This window comes from Bos indicus, chromosome 25 (genome assembly GCF_029378745.1).
Source record: "Bos indicus isolate NIAB-ARS_2022 breed Sahiwal x Tharparkar chromosome 25, NIAB-ARS_B.indTharparkar_mat_pri_1.0, whole genome shotgun sequence".
Taxonomy (NCBI): Eukaryota; Metazoa; Chordata; class Mammalia; order Artiodactyla; family Bovidae; genus Bos; species Bos indicus.
The window spans coordinates 27,395,899-27,414,138 of record NC_091784.1 but is presented as its reverse complement, the minus strand read 5'-3'; the positions used below and the strand labels follow the sequence as shown (position 1 = coordinate 27,414,138).

Sequence of the window (18,240 nt, the reverse complement as noted above, 5' to 3'; positions counted from 1 at the left end):
AGAATGATAGGTTCCTACGTTTGTGAGAAGTCTAAGGGGTGACAGGGTGGGACTTGGGGAGGGGAGACCCTCCCCTTCTAACGTACAACAGGACCCCAGCCAGCTGTCTGGCGGCTTCAACTTTGATTTATTTTTTTTCTCCTGACCTCCTCACTCGAGGCCTCCGGAGCGCCCTTTTCAGCACCACCAGAAAGGACAGCTCTTCTCGGCCCCGCCCAAGCTGGCCTGGCCCGCGGCGCGGCGGGCGATTGGCTGCGGCCACCTTCAGTATCAATCTGGCTCCCGCCGGGGGCTGGCTCTCGTGAAGGCGAAGGGGGAGGTGGAGTCACAGGCCGACTGGTCTGGGGATCGGCTGACCCACGGACAGGCCGCAGCATCCCTGTCCGCAGTCCGCGAGCGCCCGCCTTGTCAGTCAGTCCTCGCCCTCGCCCCGCCCCCTAGCTTGCCACACCCCTCTCAGGCCCCGCCCTTTCTTTTCGCATTGCGGGGCACTGGAGGTTGGCGCTGTGCCCCCGGCGCCCCACGTGGCGGCCCGTAGGGGCCGGGGGAGGCAAATCCGGAGACGGACCCCCCTCAGCCCCCCGACCCCAACCCGGCTGAGTTGCGGTTGCCACTGGGCGAGGGCGGGGGTCGCCAAGCTGAGAGGACTGTGGGGAGGGGTGACGTCAGGGTGAGTGGGAGCCAAGAAAGGAGCGAGTAGGAGAGAGGTGGGGAGGGGGTAGCGGGAGAGAGAGAGAAGCCGTGGGTCGGGTCGAATGAGAAGCGAGGGCAGGCAGGAGAAAAGGGGGAGGAAGGAGAGAGAAGTCGCTGCAGAGGACGGCTGACTGCGTTCCTTTCCCGGGGCTGCGGGTCTAAGTAGGGTAGGAAGTGCTGTCTGGGGAAGCTGGAAGGAAAGCGGGGATAGGGAGGAAAAGAGAGAGCGAAAAGAGGTGGGGGTGGGGGCGGGGTGGTGGTGGAGGAGGAGAGAGGAACGGAGAAGGGGAGAAAGGAGAGACTGACCGGAAAGAGGAAACTGCCGGAAGGAGAAAGGAGGAAAGAGGCAAAATAGAAAGAGGAGAGTTGGAAGGAGAAAGAAGTAGAAGAGAGAGAGAGAGGTAGAAGGAGAGAAAAGAAGGGTTAGAGGTACATGAAGGGAGGGAGAAAGGAGGAGGTACACGGTGGCAACAGGATCTCAGGACAGAGAATCAAGAGTAGGAATGTGGCGAGGAAGCAGCGCAGGGGGTAGCCAGGGAGCCGCCATGGAGGGAACCGGTGGAGAACTGGGGGGACAGGGGAACTGGGGTCTGGAGGATGCCCCAGGTCTCTTAGCCAGGGCCTCCCTGCCCATCATGCCTGCATGGCCATTGCCTCTGGCCTCTTCTGCCCTTACCCTGCTCCTTGGAGCCCTCACTTCCCTTTTCCTCTGGTATTGCTACCGCCTGGGCTCCCAAGACATGCAGGCCCTGGGGACTGGAAGTCGGGCTGGGGCTGTTGGTGGTAGGCCTGGAGGGTGCTCTGAAGCGGGCAGGCCAAGTCCAGGCCGCTCTGGAGAGTCCGGAGAAGGACCCAGGACGGAAGGCCTAATGAGCCGTCGCCTTCGCGCCTATGCCAGGCGCTACTCTTGGGCAGGGATGGGTAGGGTGAGGCGGGCAGCTCAGGGTGGCCCCAGCCCAGGGGGAGGGCCAGGGGTCCTGGGCATCCAGCGCCCAGGCCTGCTTTTCCTGCCAGACCTGCCCTCTGCCCCCTTCGTGCCCCGGGAGGCCCAGAGGCATGATGTGGAGCTCCTGGAGAGCAGCTTCCCTGCTATCCTGCGGGACTTTGGGGCTGTGAGCTGGGACTTCTCAGGGACGACTCCTCCACCTCGGGGCTGGTCCCCACCCCTGGCCCCTGGGTGCTACCAGCTCCTGCTATACCAAGCAGGCCGCTGCCAACCCAGCAACTGCCGCCGGTGCCCGGGGGCCTATCGGGCACTGAGGGGGCTGCGAAGCTTTATGAGTGCTAACACCTTCGGCAATGCTGGCTTCTCCGTCCTCCTGCCTGGCGCCCGGCTTGAGGGCCGCTGTGGGCCCACCAATGCCCGCGTCAGATGTCATCTGGGTAAGTGGATGCTGCTTATAGACCACCTCCTTGCCTCCACGATTTCCCCTCCAGACTCTCTCCTTGCCATCATAGCTTTCTACACTGTGATTCTGATTGTGCCTTCTCAGAAATCTTCCGTGACTCCCTATTGCCCACAGCAGCATTTCCTGAGTTTCAATGATCAGAAAGCCATCTTCACAAGGTTCCCATAGTCATTTACCACCTGTCCTGTTTCTTCATATTGACTCCCCCTGTTTTGTTTTACTTATTAGAAGGCATCTGTGTAGAACAATGATGATCAGTATTACTTGCCCTAAATAGAAGTTATTCATAAGACAAGTTTAAACTTAAAAAAAAAAAAAGCTTGAAAACTTCTAGCAAAATATTCTAGTCTGAGACTGAAGCCTACATTCTCCTCCTTTAAAAAGGAGCAATGTTGGGAATTCCCCGGCAGTCTAGTGGTTGTAAATGTTGCTAAGTTATGTCTGACTCTTTTGCGACCTCGTGGACTGTAGCCTGCCAGGCTCTTCTGTCAATGGGATTTCCCAGGCAAGAATACTGGAGTGTGTTGCCATTGCCTTCTCCAGGGAATCTTTCTGACCCAGGGGTAAAACCCATGTCTCCTGCATTGGCAGGCAGCAACTCTACCACTGAGCCACCAGGGCCTGGGTTCAATCCCTGGTAGAGGAACTACGACCCCACAAGCCACATGGTGCAGTCCAAAATAAAAAAATAAAAAGCAGCAATGTTAGTAGGGGTGCTAAAGTTATGGTAGCATCAAACAGATTTTCTTTTCAATGTTTTAAAGGTTGAAAGAAAATGAGGAGAAAAACAATCCCTCATTTTCTGATTGATAAGTTATTTAATGTTATGACCTCGTTTTGCCTACAGTCATCTCCTGTGCTACCAGTTGAATGTGTTCTGTACTTTAAAGCACACTGGCTTTGAAGAGCCTGGATCAAGTTCAGCTCTTTTCTCTCTTCTCCCACCTGTTCCCTTCTTTCCCTTCCCTTCTACCACGTCCTAAATTATGAAGGCCTTCTGGCTGGTCCTGGCAGATGCCACATGCATGCTCTTAACCTAGGATGCCTTTCCCCCTTTATCACCTCCTGGGAAACTCCTAATTAGCCTTCACAATTCACACTTTGAAATGTCACACCTCCTCTGGGATGTCCCCCTATTCCCCATTATTTAAGTTGGCTCCTCAGTTTTCTGCACCCCACTGTGTGGTCCTCGGCAGGATGGAGCCCTTTGCTTTATACTTTTTGGGGAGAGAGGACCTAACACAAGAGAGGGTTCTTGAGTTAAACTGACAGAAACCCAAGAAGGGAGGCTGGTTCCTTTAGAAACCCTTCCCTTTTCTCTGAAACAGAACTGATTGTGCTTTGCACTGTTTCCCATCTCCTAGCATGTCCTCCCATCCACCACTGTATTGTAATCTTACACAGGTCACCTTCTAGAGAGCTAGGGGAACACCATTTGTTGTTGCCTTGTCCAGTCGCTAAGTCGTGTCCGACTCTTTGCGACCCCACGGACTGCAGCCTGCCAGGCTCCCCTGTCTTTCACTATCTCCCAGAGATTGCTCAAATTCATGTCCATTGAGCCAGTGATGCTATTTAACCATCTCATCCTCTGCTACCCCCTTCTCCTTTTGCCTTTAATCTTTCCCAGCATCAGGGTCTTTTCCAGTGAGTCAGCTCTTTGCATCAGGTGGTCATAAAACCATAGAACCTGGTGTGTAAAATTCTCAGATTCTGCTTTTTGACTTAAGGGGGTGGGCCTCTTCAACGGAGGCAGGAATTTGGAGGTCTGCATCTCTTTATACAGGCCTGAAGATTCCCCCTGGTTGTGAGCTGGTGGTCGGGGGCGAGCCCCAGTGCTGGGCTGAGGGACACTGTCTTCTGGTGGATGACTCCTTCCTATACACAGTGGCTCATAATGGTAATGGGGCTCCCATTCTGCCAGGAGGGATGAGGGACTGAAGAGTGAAGGGGATTAGACTATAAAGGCTGCAGAATTGGACCCAGCTGGCTTCCTGTCCTACACCACTATTTCCCAGTTGCATGACCTTGAACAAGTCACATGATTTCTCCAATCACCTGGAAAACAGGGCAACCCCCTTCTTTGTCAGGTGACTGTAAGGATTAAATAAGCTAATGTAGGTGCACACCCAAGTGGTTCGTGGCACCAGACCCTCGACCTGACCCCCTGGGTTCCTGTCCTCCCTCTGGCACTTACTAGCAGTGTGACCTCAGGCAAGTTACTTAACCTCTTTGTGCCTCAGTTACTGTGTATAAAATGGGAATGCTTATGGTACTATCTCCTAGTTTGTTTTGATGATTAAGAGCTAATACACGTAAGGGATCAGAACAGTGTCTGGCACTTATATGCATAGTGTCTGCCTGAGTATTTGGTAAGTGCTCTGGCCTGTAAGTACTTAATGTCAGCTGCTCTGCTCTCTCCACCCCCACGTGTCCTAGGCTCTCCCGAAGATGGGCCTCGAGTGGTGTTCATCGTGGACCTCTGGCATCCCAACGTGGCTGGGGCCGAACGCCAGGCCCTCGACTTTGTCTTCGCACCAGACCCTTGAAGGAAAATGCTTCTTTCAAACATCTGGGCTGGAGAGAGGCTGCACTCAGGGATGGCTTGAGTGGTAGCCAGGACCGCCTCTCCACTGCAGGGGATGGGGTGGGGCTGAGGGTGGGAACTGGCCAGGGAACACTGAAATACAGATTTTAAATGCTCTCCTGACTACTTTCTTCCCAGCTGGCAGCCCAGGGAAAGGCTGGGGGCAAGGGTCTGTGTCTTCTCCCATCCAGGTGTCTCCCTAAACAAGCCATCTCCCTGGGAGCCAGCAGCAGACCCTCAACTCGACTTTATTCCAATAATTTAATAGAAAATTAAAATAATAAATAATATGAAACAAATTGGGAAGATGCTGAGCCGGTGCAGGCCCAGGTCAGCCTAGTATTAAGGAAGTAGGGAGGGTGGCGGGGAGGAGGAGGGAGCAAACAACCCTGCGCAATGGTGAGGAGGCGGCTCAGAACGCGGTGGGTGTTATCACGGTGGCTTGACACTTTGGCGTGTAGATGTACTAAAAAAAGAGAAAGGGAATTCTAAATCCTTCTAAACCCGCTGGTGAGGGGAGAGGGCAGGACAACGATGGGGATGAAGGAACGAACGTAGGCCTTCTGAAGGCCTCTGAGGGGAGGGGCTGGAATGTACCGTGTGGTTAGCAATGAGGTGGGAATGGATGGAAAAGGGCCAAAGTGAACTGTACCATGTGATGAAGGGACGGAAGGGAGACCCACGACTTGGCCAGCAAAGCCGGGGCAAAGATCTGGGAAGGGGAGGAGGAAAAGAGAGAGGGACTCGGGTCCCAGTGGCTAGAGGAAAATTCAGGGTAAAATTCAGTCCTTGAAGACAATCTGTTGGCCGTGAGGACGCTCATCATGCGTGATGTGGCGCCGGACGTGGATCCTGCGGACACGGTGCTCTCGGTTGTCCTCATCCTCCCCTCGGCTGGCTCCACCACCTCCAGCTGCACCTCCTGTGGCCTCCAGGAGGGCTGGGTCTGGGCCTCGGGGAGTCTCGTAGATCAGGATGTTCAGGGTCTCCTCAAAGATCCGGGCCTCTGGGAATTCCACCTGCAAAAGGCCAGCAACCCCCAGCTCCCTCCTGGCCTGACTATACAGCCATCCCCTCCCCCAGGCTGCTCCTGCATTGGCAGCCTCCTAGCTTGTGCAGTCGCCTGGCCTCCACAGTCACAGGTTCCTTGAGCCTGGACTGTCCTCTTTGCTATGTCTGTACTCAGCAAAGTCATGCTTGTGCTGTGAAGTCCAGCTCTGAAGTCAGGCAGAGTTATTTGCTTTGTCCTTTGTTGCTAGGTCTCTTGGTTTGTTTTTTTTTTCATTTGACAAATATTTACTGAGTGACTGCACAGTACCAGGCATTATTCGAGGCACTGGGGAATATAGCCGTGAATAAAACAGGCAAACTTCCTGTCCACGGGAAGTTTACATTCTAGGATGAGGACCCAGACATACATGTAATAAGATATAAAGTGTCAGATGATGATAAGTATTATGGAAAAGTTATAGCAGGAAAAGGGGAGGAATGTTACAACTTTAAAGACAGAGCTCAGAGAAGGCCTCACTGAGGTGACATTTGACCAACAGCCAAAGGAAGGGAGGGAAGGAACCAGACGGAGAACTAGAGAAAGATCAGTCTGAGAAGAGAACAGCAAGTCTAAGAATTCTGGGGCAGGAGTGTGCTTAGTGTATCTTTAGATCAGCAGCAAGGCCAAAGCAATAAGGCAGAGTGAAGAAGAGTAGAAAGGGATGAAGAGGTAGTTAAGGGTTCCCTTTGTGTGACTTGGAGGGATATAAACAACAAAACTTTAATGAGCTGCAATCTCATTACTGTTTATCTTCCTGTCTTCCCAACTACAGAGGAAGCTACTTGGAAATTGGGCTATTCATTCATTCATGCATTCAATAAATGTTTCCTAGCTTCTGTAGTGTGATAAAAGCCTGGCTAGTGCTAGAGAGATAGGGGAAAAAAGATACAGCTCTGCTCTCAAGAAGCTAACCCCTTGCTGCTGAAGTAAACACCCTCCACAGCCCCATCCCTAGCAGACTACAATCAACGCTGTGTTTAGCTGTGAGGGGGGTAGGATCAACTTTTCTGGGGTGGTTGTCTTGAAAATTCTTGGACTCAGTTGTCCCAAAGAAAGTGATGTTTGGCTTAGGTCTTAAAGATTAAGCACAAGTTCACAAGTAGACAGGAATGAGGAAACATAATCCTAAGAGTGAATGGTGTGTGCAAAGGCAGTGAGGTGTGAAATAGCACTGGGTGCTTAGAGACTTCCAAGATCTCCTGTGTATCTGAGGCACACCCTTCTTGTCAAGGTCAGAGGGACCAGGGTGATAAGATCTTCAGGGACAGATGTCATGACAGACGGCTTGTTCTTTACTCAGCATCTCATTTACCCTGGTTTCAAGCCTCTTGCAGTGCTTAGAAAGTCTCTGATGATGGATGCCATAACAATCATCAGTAATAACTCAAGGCCTACGATCTCAGTTTGTTCCAAATACTTGAAGTTTTAAGAACCTACTCTGGGTCATTAGATCCTTCTGAGAGTCTAAAGACAGATACAGTCCTTCTACACAGAAAAATGCACACACAAAACCCCAAACCACATATTCTTTCAAGATAGTCTTGAAACTCAATTGGCCTACATTAAGAATCCCATTGTAATCCAACACCCTCCTTTCACAGCTAAAGCAGAGACCCACAGAAAGTTAAGATGACTTGCCCAAGGTTACAGAGCTAAGACCCCCAAAACTTGAAACTCCAGCTCCTGACTCCCACTGATGGAATTCCCAGGCCTGACTGGATGAGTTGCCTCTGTCCAGGGTGCTGATCCTGCCCACCGCCACAGCCCTCCCTGACCAGGCCCCGAAACCCCATCTGACCTTGGTCTGCTTCTTCTCCGTGGCATAGACAATGGAGGTGCAGCACACCTCGGCGATTTTGCGGCCCTGCCCGTAGAAAGACCAGCAGCAGATCTCGTCCCCCAGAACATCCTTGAGGAAAAGCAGCCGCCCGTGGAAGCGCAGGGCCAGTTTGTCAAACAGCTCGATGTTCTTAAGTAGGTTGTCGTCTGAAGTGCTGAGGACCAGGGGGGCCAGGAGGCCTCAGCACGACAGGCTTCCTTCCCTCTGTTCTGCAACCCACCCCCCTTACCCCAGCTTTAGGGGCACTGAGACCCAGCACTCTAGTCCTGCCTAGGAGGTTGGTGCCCAGCAGGCCTTGGAAAGGAAGCAGCATTTGTTCAGCAAGTTCCAGCACAGCAGAGGGATCTACCCGTGCAGGTTCTGGAGGCGAGTGGCCTCACCAGACATCCTTGCTCCAGCCCCTTTTAACTGAGTGACACTGAGCAAATTACTTCACCTCTTGCTCCCTCAATTGCCTCATCTGTAAAATGGAGATCACAACAATAACTACTTCCAACGACTGTGAGGTTCATGTGAGTAAATATATGTAAAGTGCTTAGAGCCATGCCTCTTATAAAGCAAGCACTTAGGAAATGCTAATCCTCATTGGGACCCCAGTTTACTGATAAAACTGAAACTCAGAAAAAAAAACCCCAACCCAAAACCTGAAGCTCACAAGTGAAAATGACCTCTCCAAAGTCCCCAGGGATAAGTGGCAAAGCTGGAATTTGCATCCAGGCAGGATTCTTTCCACACCCCCTGTGTGACCATAACCCTCCCCATGGGTTATGCTGAGCCCAGGGTTCCACCCACTGCACTTCCCCACCTCCAAGGGGGTCACCTGGTGTAGGAGTACTTGTTGTTACTGCGGTTGTGCAGGAGCTTCACCACGGGCTGTTGGGGAGAAGAGGGTGGAGAAAGGTGGGGGTCAGGCTGCTGGGACAGGCGCCCAGCCTCCACCCTACAGGGCTCAGGGGCCTCACCTTGGAGGTGCTGGCCAGGAGCTGCTGCTCCTCCCGGGGAGATGTCACCGTGGGGATGAGGCACAGCGGGGATACGTTCTCCCTTTTTTGCTGGAGAAGAAGCGGAAGGTGATTAACAGCACAACCAAAGGTCACTCGCTCCCCTAAGAGCCTTCCAACACTGCTTGTTGCCTCTGGGGAAAAAAATCCAGACTCCTCAGTGGTCCACGTGTGAACTCTCTGATCTCGGCTCTGCCACTCTCCCCTGCCTGCTGGCTGAGCTGTTCCTTTCTGCACCCAGCTGCTTGTGCCCCCTGGGCCCTTTGCTGCTGCCACTGCCAGCAAAGGCCAGCACTCAGTTGTCTGCATGGCTGGCCCCTTCATGCCATTCAGATATCAATGCAATTAGTGCTCCTAGGAGGGTACCAGGCCTCCTCCCTGGGCTCCCTGGCTAAGTAGCCACCTCTACTACTTCCTTTTCACACTCTCCATTCACTTTCTTCATGGCACTCAGGTCCTCACATTTTCTCATTTTTTGGTATATTTGCTCATAGTCTCTTTCTAGAGAATAAGTACCTAGTATACAGCAGATGCTCAATAAGTATCTGGTGAATGAATGAACTGGGCTGGGTGGGAGGCTGGAGGGAGAATTAGAGCCAGACACAGAGGCTTCTTTCCTCTTCTCTGCCTTTGAGAATCCTCATGCCAAAACCCCTCTCACCTCCCCCAACCTAAAAACTAGATGTGCGATTCTAATACAAATTCCAGAATTTCTTTTTTAGAAACACCTAAGACTTTTACTAAAATTAACACGGAAGAACAATTCTACTATTACTTAGGTCAATTTTTTAAAAGAGTCAAGAAAGAGGAGATTGACCCTCCCAGATATTAAAATATCTTACAAAGCCACAACAATGAAAACAGTGTAGGTCTTGTGTGGAAACAAAAACAATGAAATACAATAGAGAACTTGGAAACAGACTGATAGATACCTATCTATATATAAAATGAAGACTGACATTTACAGAGAGAACATCACAGATCAGTGAGGGCAAGTGTGTATTAGTTACTGCTGTGTAACAGACTGCTCCAAAATCAAAAAGCATAAATCAACAACAAATATTATTATCCATTTCTGTGGGTCAGGAATTCAGGAATGGCTTAGCTGAATGCTTTTGGCATGGGGTCTCTCATGAGGTTACAGTAAGTCAGCTGGGGTTGCAATAATCTGAGGCTGTCTTCATCTGGAGGATTCGTTTTTGAGAAAGCTTGTTCATATGACTGGCAAGTTCATGCTGGCTATTAGCAGGAAATATTTGATCCCTGTCATTTGGACCTCTGTGATGGGTTACTTGAGTGTCCTCACAATATGGTTGCTGGCTTCTCCAGAGCAAATAATCCGAGGGAGAGCAAAGTAGAGGCCTTTTTTAAAAAAATATTTATTTATCTGGCTGCATTGGTCTTAGTTGCAGCACATAGGATGTTTCATTCTGGCACACAGGCTCAGGAGCTGTGGCACTTGGGTTCAGTAGTTGCCCTGCAGCATGTGGGATCTTAGTTCCCTGACCAGGGATTGAACCTGTTCCCTGCATTCCAAGGCGGATTCTTAACCACTGGGCCACCAGAGAAATCTCCTCACAGTCTTTTATGATCTAGTTTTGTTAGCCCTATTCAATGTGGAACGGAACACCACCAGGGAATGAATGCTAGGGAATAATGCTGAGGATTGCCTTGGAGGATGACTCCACAATCCACCTTTTGGCCCCCACAGATTCAAATCCCTCCCATATGCAAAACATACTCACCACTTCTTCCTAAGATTCCCCCAAAGTCCCATTCCATTACAGCGCTGATGCACACAAGTTGGTGATTCTTCTTTATGGCTCTTGGCTCTGACCTGAGCCATCATCCTTCTTTTTCCATTAAAGACAATCCATGTTTGCAGCTCCATAGTTTGTTAATTTTTTTTTTAACTTTTTCTTGTATATTGGAGTTAGGCGATTAACAATGTTGTGATCATTTCAGTGCAGCTCTATCGTTTCTTTAGCCTGCCTTTTGCCCGTACAACTTTTGCAGGCCCAAAGGCTTCTTTTCCTCTTGTATTGTCTCTGTCTCTAAGTCTAAGCTGGCAGTGTTTCTGCCAATGTGATTCCCTTAAAAACTTAATGGGCGTCTTGTGACTCATTGGAAAAGACCCTGATGCTGGGAAAGATTAAAGGCAGGAGGAGAAGGGGACGACAGAGGATGAGATAACCAGATGGCATCACCAACTTGATGGACGTGAATTTGAGCAAGCTCCAGGAGTTGGTGATGGACAGGGAAGCCTGGCGTGCTGCAGTCCATGGGGTCACAAAGAGTCAGACACGACTGAGTGACTGAACTGAACTGTGAGTCCGGGGTTCAGTTCATTAGACAGAAACCACACCCACAGAACTTTGTGAGATGAGCTCTTCTCTACTTTGAGCTTATGCTGATACTGCTGCCTGACAATAGCTTTAAGCTTCTTAGAAGAGCTATCCTTTGACTGAATCATTCTGAGGCATCTTCTTGGATATTCTGAGGTCTTAACAAAGGATTTTACAATCGCATCCTCAGCTTCATCTTTAGACCATATCATATTGAGAACGCCCTGTATTTTTTCTTTGCCTGGAAGCCATTTGTTAATTTTAACATCAGCTGTTATTTGAGAGGCTGGAAATGTTCAAGCGCCACCCCTCCCTCCCAACTCCTGCCCCAAATTACTGGCTCCTTTGTGTTCAATTTCCTTCTGCGTACCCTCTCTTCTTTTGTTTTTAGTATAAGCAACAAGAAACCTGTGGCACCTAACATTCTGTCTGGAAATTTCTTTGCTAGATCACCCAGTTCATTAGGTATGTTTTCTACTTTCTATTAATATATTCCTATCAGAGACAGTGTTGCTACTTCTGCCACTACATAACAAGGATACCCTTTCCACCACTTTCCAGGAAACATATTCCACACTGCAGCCTCCTCAAAGGTCATCAGACTTCTATGAATACTCTAAAGCTTTTTAGGCTTTTCTTAATACTCTTCTCAAAGTCCTTCCAACTTCTGCCCACTCTGCAGTTCTAAAGCCACTCCCACATTTTAGGTTTTGTTTTGGCAGAATTGCATTCCAGATACCACAATCTGTTATCTGTTACTAGGTAATAAATTAGTACAAACTTAGCCGCTTACAACAATAAACATTGATTATCTCACACAGTTTCTGTGGGTCGGGAACTTGAGCTTGGCTTAGTTAGGTAGTCCTGGCCCAGAGTCTCTTGTAAAGTTTGAGTCCATTGTTGACCAGGGTTGTAGTTCTCTAAAAACTTAAATGGGCCTAGAGGATCCAATTCTGGGATAGTTCACCCATTTGGCTGAGAGTTTGTGCTGGCCATGAGCAGGAGGCTTCAGTTCCTCACCAAGTGGATGTCTCCCTAGGGCTGCTTGAGTATGCTCACAAGGCATCTGGCTTCCCCACAGTGAGTGATCCGAGAGGCAGAAGCTGCTATGTCTTTTATGACCTGGCTTTAGAAGTCACACACTATCACCTCTGCAATCTCCTACTGGTTACATAGGTCAGCTCTATCCAGTGTGGGAAGGGACTGAACAAGAACCTGAATAAAAGCAAGAGGCAAAAAAAAATTGCTGGTGGCTCTCTTGGACACTGGCTACCACAGATTGTGTAGCAGATGGCACTGTCCCCTCCATGGAGGACAAAAAAGTTAAATCCCTTCATAATTCACATTACTACAGTGAATTCCATATACAAAAGATAAAACTATAAAGCTAATAAAAAATACAGAATAAACTTAAACAAAAAAGGATCTTGTGGGGGAAAAAAAAAGAGGAATTTGAATATATTAAATTCAAGAGTCTCTCCAGTTGACAATGAAAAGCATGATTTTATAAATAATTCCAAGTAATGTTGAATGAATTATAATTACTCTACAACACTAATGAAATTACTGATTCTGGTGAGAATTAACAATTGTGTGGTTGATAGATAACTTCCATTCATAAAGTACCTGAATTACTTTATAGTTGGCAACAAAGGAATGGAACTACAATGAAGGATCAAACCATCACCACCTGAATCTAGTGGCCAATTCTGAGCATCAATAATGATGGGCCATACTAACAACACTATAGGTCTTTATATAGCACAGTATGAAATATGCAACATTACTTAAAATATTTCTAATCAAAATTTTTCATATCAAGCCTTTGAATCTACCATCTAGTTTAGAGAAACTCAAGATAGGATGAGGGTTAACAAAGCAAATCTGGCAGATTTGGAAAGTAGGTCATTGTGCAGGACAACTGGTGGTCAGTATTATGAGATAAAAAGAACTGCTTTGGGTTGGGAAAATAACATAATAACCAGATGTAATGCAAGGATCTAGACTGGACTGGTTTAGACGTGAACCAGCTATGACAGACATTTCTGGAACAAATGGAGAAATTTGTATATTCCCTTGATGTTAGATAAAATTTCACTGACATGGAAAGATGGCAATTATTAACAAACAAAAAAAACAGATTACAAAGCAGCACATACACCATAATCATATTTTGACAAACACACTCACACAGGAAAAGACCCGGAAGAGTATTTGGTGCTTTTATTTTTTTGATTATCTGTGTTTTCTAAATTTCTACAATACTTATATATGCTTTAAAAATAATAAATGGTTATGTATAATTTTAAAAATCAACAATTTCTGTTCGACAACAGATGTCACAGATAGATGACATTCTAAGTGAAATGACTGGCAACATCTAAAACTGACTAGAAATTATTATCTGAAACAGACTTTCTCAACTGGGGTTCCTTATTGAATATCAAAACCCAGCAAATAATCTGAGTAACTATTTTCTCAACTCTTCTGAAAATGTCAGATAAATAGTACCATTCTATATGCACAGGAGAAGTTAATTTATTATGTAAAGTATATGCCCTAGAATAATAGGGCTTAATTCTCTCTAGGAACTAAACTATGTAAGAATCTCCAGCAAAGCAACAAGAAAAAGCAAATTCAATAGAAAATTTGGTAAAGAATATGACTTGGCAACTCACAGAAGGGGAAACCAAAAACGTTAGTGAATATATGAAAAGATGCTAAATCTACTTAGTAACTAGAAACATACATATTAAAATTAGATCACTCTATACCAATCAGATGGGCAAAATTAGAATGCTGGGTGATGCCATGAGTTGTTGAAGATATGCAGAAATGAGATTCCTTATGCACTGCTCATCAACAATATAAAGTGCTACAGCCATTCGGGAGAGTAATCAGATGATACTTGCTGAAATTCATCTGTATGTGTCCTGTGGCCCAGCAATTCCAATCCCAGCCACAATCATGTGAAACACTGGTCCAGGACCCACGAGGGCACAGGAACAAAGATGCTCATTGTGGCATTGTTTGTGGGGACAGGAAGCAGGAGGCAATCTAGGTCTCCAACCTCAGGGGAATGTATAAACAAAATATTACGAATGCACATCAGATTCCCATGCAGCAGTTAGAAGCAAAGAACTAAATGTATGTACAGCAGCATGAACGAAACTTGGAAAAAGTGCTGAATTAAGAAACAGAACACACAATCCATAGCTCAAAGCCATTTATGGAAATTTAAAATGTTTATGTATACAAAGCAACACTTTATAGTTTTTCAAGGGTACAAACATAATCCAAGCAAACATATTAAAACGTTAGAAGTGGAGGGGTACCTATGAGGGCAAGGGAAGTGGGCAGGGGATCAAGAATGAAAGAAAAATGAAAAGTGAAAAGATTTGCAGAGACTAAAGATGTTTAAGTGCACACTGAGAAGTATGATGAACTCACTACTTTGTACCTGAATCTTAAAAACAAAACCCCAAACCTCCAAACACACACACATATTCTAGCTGAGTGGGTTGGGGATGGGAACAGCCTTGAGAAAACTTTGAAAGAAGGCAGCTGGAGCACAGAAGAAAAAGTACTGTACTTGGGAGTCAGATAAACTGGGGTTGACTTGGAGCTCTGCTGCTTAAAGAGTTCTTTGACCCTGGATGTATCCCCAGCTTCCCTCATGTTTCTTTTTATGTCAAACAAATATACAAGGAGGTAACAGACCCTACCCACAGTGGATATGAGATAACATTAGATACATGTAAAGCTACCAAATAGGAATGCACTTCCAAAATCATCTAGTTTAATGTTTTTTCAACTGCAAGTGGTAACCCATAATGGGCCATGAAATAAATTTAATGGGTCCAAAATAGCATTAGAAAGAAAGAAAGCATAATATATCAGAGTGTATTTCACTAAAAGTATCATTTTATAGAATTCTCACTTCAGTTATATAAGTGAGTGAAAATCACTCAGTCATGTCTGACTCTTTGTGACCTCATGGACTATATAGTCCATGGAATTCTCCAGGCCAGAATACTGGAGTGGGTAGCCTTTCCCTTCTCCAGGGGATCTTCCCAACTCAGGGATCGAACCCAGGTCTCCTGGATTGCAGGCGGATTCTTTATCAGCTGAGCCACCTGGGAAGCCCTCGGTTATATAAAGATGAATATAAAAAATGCATTTTCTCTATGAGATGCAGTCAAAAAACTTGAAAAACAAACACAGCTATTGCCCAAAGGAATTTTATATTTTTGGATTTCAAGGACCAATAAGTATTCCCCAAGACAACAGAAAGTTGTTCATAGCTGCCACTTTTTAATATATAAAGGGCATCAAAAAAGAAACTCTTATAAGCTATTAATATTATATCATAAAAGAAAGGACACTTTTAACATTGTAAAAATAGAACAGAATAAAAGACTTTCTGTGAAACTCACTACATCGCACGTATTTTCCTCATTTCCGTATCTTCTGGAACATGAGAACAGAATGCCAGAGGTAGGAATTGACCCACTCAAGGTCACTCAGTCAGCAGTGGGGGAGGTGACATTAACCCATATCTCCTGGCTGTCCTTTCCAACCTCTTTTCCTCAGAATTCTAAGAGATCCCCAGAAGAGAAGCCCAGCAGATGGGGCTCTGGCACCCCCATCCCTGTTTTATCAGGAAGGGCTGCTTCTTCAGTATTTCATTGCTAGAAAAAAAAGTTACTTAAAGCCATGAACGTGATGGAATGCTGCCTCCCAGGTTAGGACCAGATCATGGAAGTCATTACATTACAATTTAAATTTAGAATTTTTTTTTTAACTTAGTGGGACAAGGCATTACTTGGGATTGCTGAGCAAAGGAGAGAATAAACTGGGGTTGTGTTTAAGGATCATTATTCCGTGTTACACTGTCAGTGTAACAGTTGGACTGGCTGGTAGAAACAGCAAGAAGCAGAGAAAGAAGTCATTCAACCAGAGCAGCAGTCTTGGCATGAGGTGGTGGTGGGATAGCAGAAACGCAGAGGACCCCCGAAATCGCTGGGGTCACGGCCAGTCAGAGTCAGGCCAGAGGCAACATTCCAGTCACGGCGCCATATTTCCTTTTTTCTTTAATATCTTAACAGCTAACTGTTCGGGCAGCTCTCCCAGGCACATAGGCATCAGGGTGGGACTCAGGAGGTGCGGAAGGGGTGCTCACCTGCAGTGCCAGTTGGCAGTCCTCAATCAGTCCCTGCACCAGGTAGTGGCGGGCTTCGCCCAGCAGCTCCCCCAGTTCTCTGGTGCTTTCAGGCAGAGGCACAGACCCGTCCCGCAGGTAGTTGAGGATTGTACCAAAATGGCGGCCGCTCCGGTCAATCAGCACCCAGCCTGGTGGGGTGGGGAGAGGCAGGAGAAAGGATGGCTTTGCTGAAGGCCACAGAACTACGATATTTATTAAAAAAGGATTCCAAAGCCACAAATCTGAATACTAATCTGTCTCAGGCCTCTGCCATATCCATGAAAATCCCTTTAAAACATCTCCAGTGAGTTCTCCCATGGGCCTTTTATTTATTTATTTTTTTTAAACACATCCAGCCACAGAGAATTAATTCCCTCCCAAGTATGGTCTACACTGAGGTTTTCATCATGAGCAAGTACCTACAGATAACCTTATCAATAAACCCCTAACCTCTTGTGCTAACTCTGACCACCCTATTAAGAATGTCTACCGCACCCACCAGTTCACTACTTTATAAACTTCATAGAACTTATTACTATCTGAAATCACACGCTTTGCTCTCGTTTTTGTATGTTTGTTTATTCTCCCCCTACCCGCCACCCCCCCACACACACATACAAAAAAAGCAAAACTCTGAAAGACTTATCTTACCAGATTTGTTTACCAAACTATTTCTAACACCGCTACTGCTAAGTCGCTTCAGTCGTGTCCGACTCTGTGCGACCCCATAGACGGCAGCCCACCAGGCTCCCCCGTCCCTGGGATTCTCCAGGCAAGAACACTGGAGTGGGTTGCCATTTCCTTCTCCAATGCATTTCTAACACTAACTGGCATTTTACAAATATTTATTCAATAAAAAAATTATTCACCTTTAGGCATATGAAGGCTGAGCGATACCTCCCCAATTTTTATTTGCCGGCCTTCATAATTCGTAACCCCTTCTGAATCACCTCCCCCTCTCCCCATCAAACTTTAAAGTTCCCCTTCGGCATATGGGGGACGGAGCTGAATGCAACACTTCCAGAGGGTAAGGTTCACCTGGTGAGGAGAACTGTCCACTCTCCATTCTGGCGTCCCTGGCAAAGCAAAAGCAGCCCCTTCCTTCTACAGTCTGTATAGATAGATTCCTAGACTGTACAGGGACCTGCGTTAGGGGAACAGAGACAGACAAAATCCTCTAACACTCCGGGATGGTTGTTGGCAGCGCTGAGGAAGAGAGCGGAACAAAAGGCTCGGCAAGTGGAAGAAACTGATGAAAATTGCCTGGAAGGATGTTGTTGCCAGCATGGCGGGTTCCCAAGTCTTTTGAGCTGAGGGGTGAAGGGGTCGGTGGGACGCAGCAATGAACATTCTCAGCTGACATGTTTAATCACTTACCACTGCGCCTGGCAGAGTAGCTGGAGGGGTGGGGGGTGGCGGGTGGTCCATGAATGTTGGTTACTACTGCTGGGGGTAAAGACCGGGGGAGGAAGGAGATAATGAATGAGAAAGGGGAGATGAGATGGGATGTGGGCGCCGGAGGAGGTGAGAACGAGCTGACTGGACGGTAGGAGAAAAGGGGCATGAGAAGACTGGGCGACGACAGACTAGGCGAAAGGGAGGCGGGATCTGGAGGATGCAGGAAAGTAAGCAAGGGCAGCCCGCGTACCTCCGGCGTCCGTGAGCACCTCCGCGCGGCCGCTGAACATGGCCTTGAGCCTGGTGTCCTGTCCGGTGAGGGTGCGCAGCGTGGTGTAGTGCAACGAGCCGCCCACGTTCAGCTTCACGTACTTGCTGTTCGTGGTCAGTGGCTTGAGACCGTAGGCGGCGGAGCCAGGCTCCAGATCCGAGGGCTTAGCGACCTCCAGGGACGGCGCCTCGGCCGCCGCCGGGCCCGAGGCCTCGGCGGACATGCCTGGTAGTGGCGGCGGGCAGCGACCTTAGGTTCTCTTCGTGCTCCCTGGCCGCTCCAGAGACCGAGATCTGAGCCCTCGGACCGGACCGCTGGCCCGCACGCCCCTACGCCGCCGCTACTCAGCGACACTGGCCTTCTGTCCCATCGCGCCGGTACCTCCCGGAAGCCGGGCGAGCACCTGCGCAGGCGCGTCAAGGCCCCGCCCCCGACTTCGCGTGAC

At 47.9% G+C, this 18,240-nt stretch overlaps 2 protein-coding genes across 2 annotated transcripts; one reads left to right on the top strand and one right to left on the bottom strand.

Annotated features, from left to right (window-relative positions):
• The first annotated feature begins 458 nt into the window (after window positions 1-458).
• ASPHD1 (aspartate beta-hydroxylase domain containing 1) lies at window positions 459-4,802 on the top strand. The gene is made up of 3 exons (XM_019987345.2): window positions 459-2,076; window positions 3,886-3,999; window positions 4,539-4,802. The coding sequence occupies exons 1-3, from the start codon at window positions 1,197-1,199 to the stop codon at window positions 4,646-4,648; spliced, it is 1,104 nt and encodes a 367-aa protein (XP_019842904.2). The 5' UTR covers window positions 459-1,196; the 3' UTR covers window positions 4,649-4,802.
• A 126-nt stretch (window positions 4,803-4,928) lies between these two features.
• Window positions 4,929-18,208, bottom strand: KCTD13 (potassium channel tetramerization domain containing 13). Its single transcript, XM_019988255.2, has 6 exons — window positions 17,775-18,208; window positions 16,106-16,275; window positions 8,540-8,629; window positions 8,398-8,450; window positions 7,536-7,731; window positions 4,929-5,705 (listed from the first exon to the last, which is right to left on the bottom strand). Exons 1-6 carry the CDS (start codon window positions 18,016-18,018, stop codon window positions 5,469-5,471), a joined length of 990 nt encoding a protein of 329 aa, XP_019843814.2. The 5' UTR covers window positions 18,019-18,208; the 3' UTR covers window positions 4,929-5,468.
• Window positions 18,209-18,240: the final 32 nt, after the last annotated feature.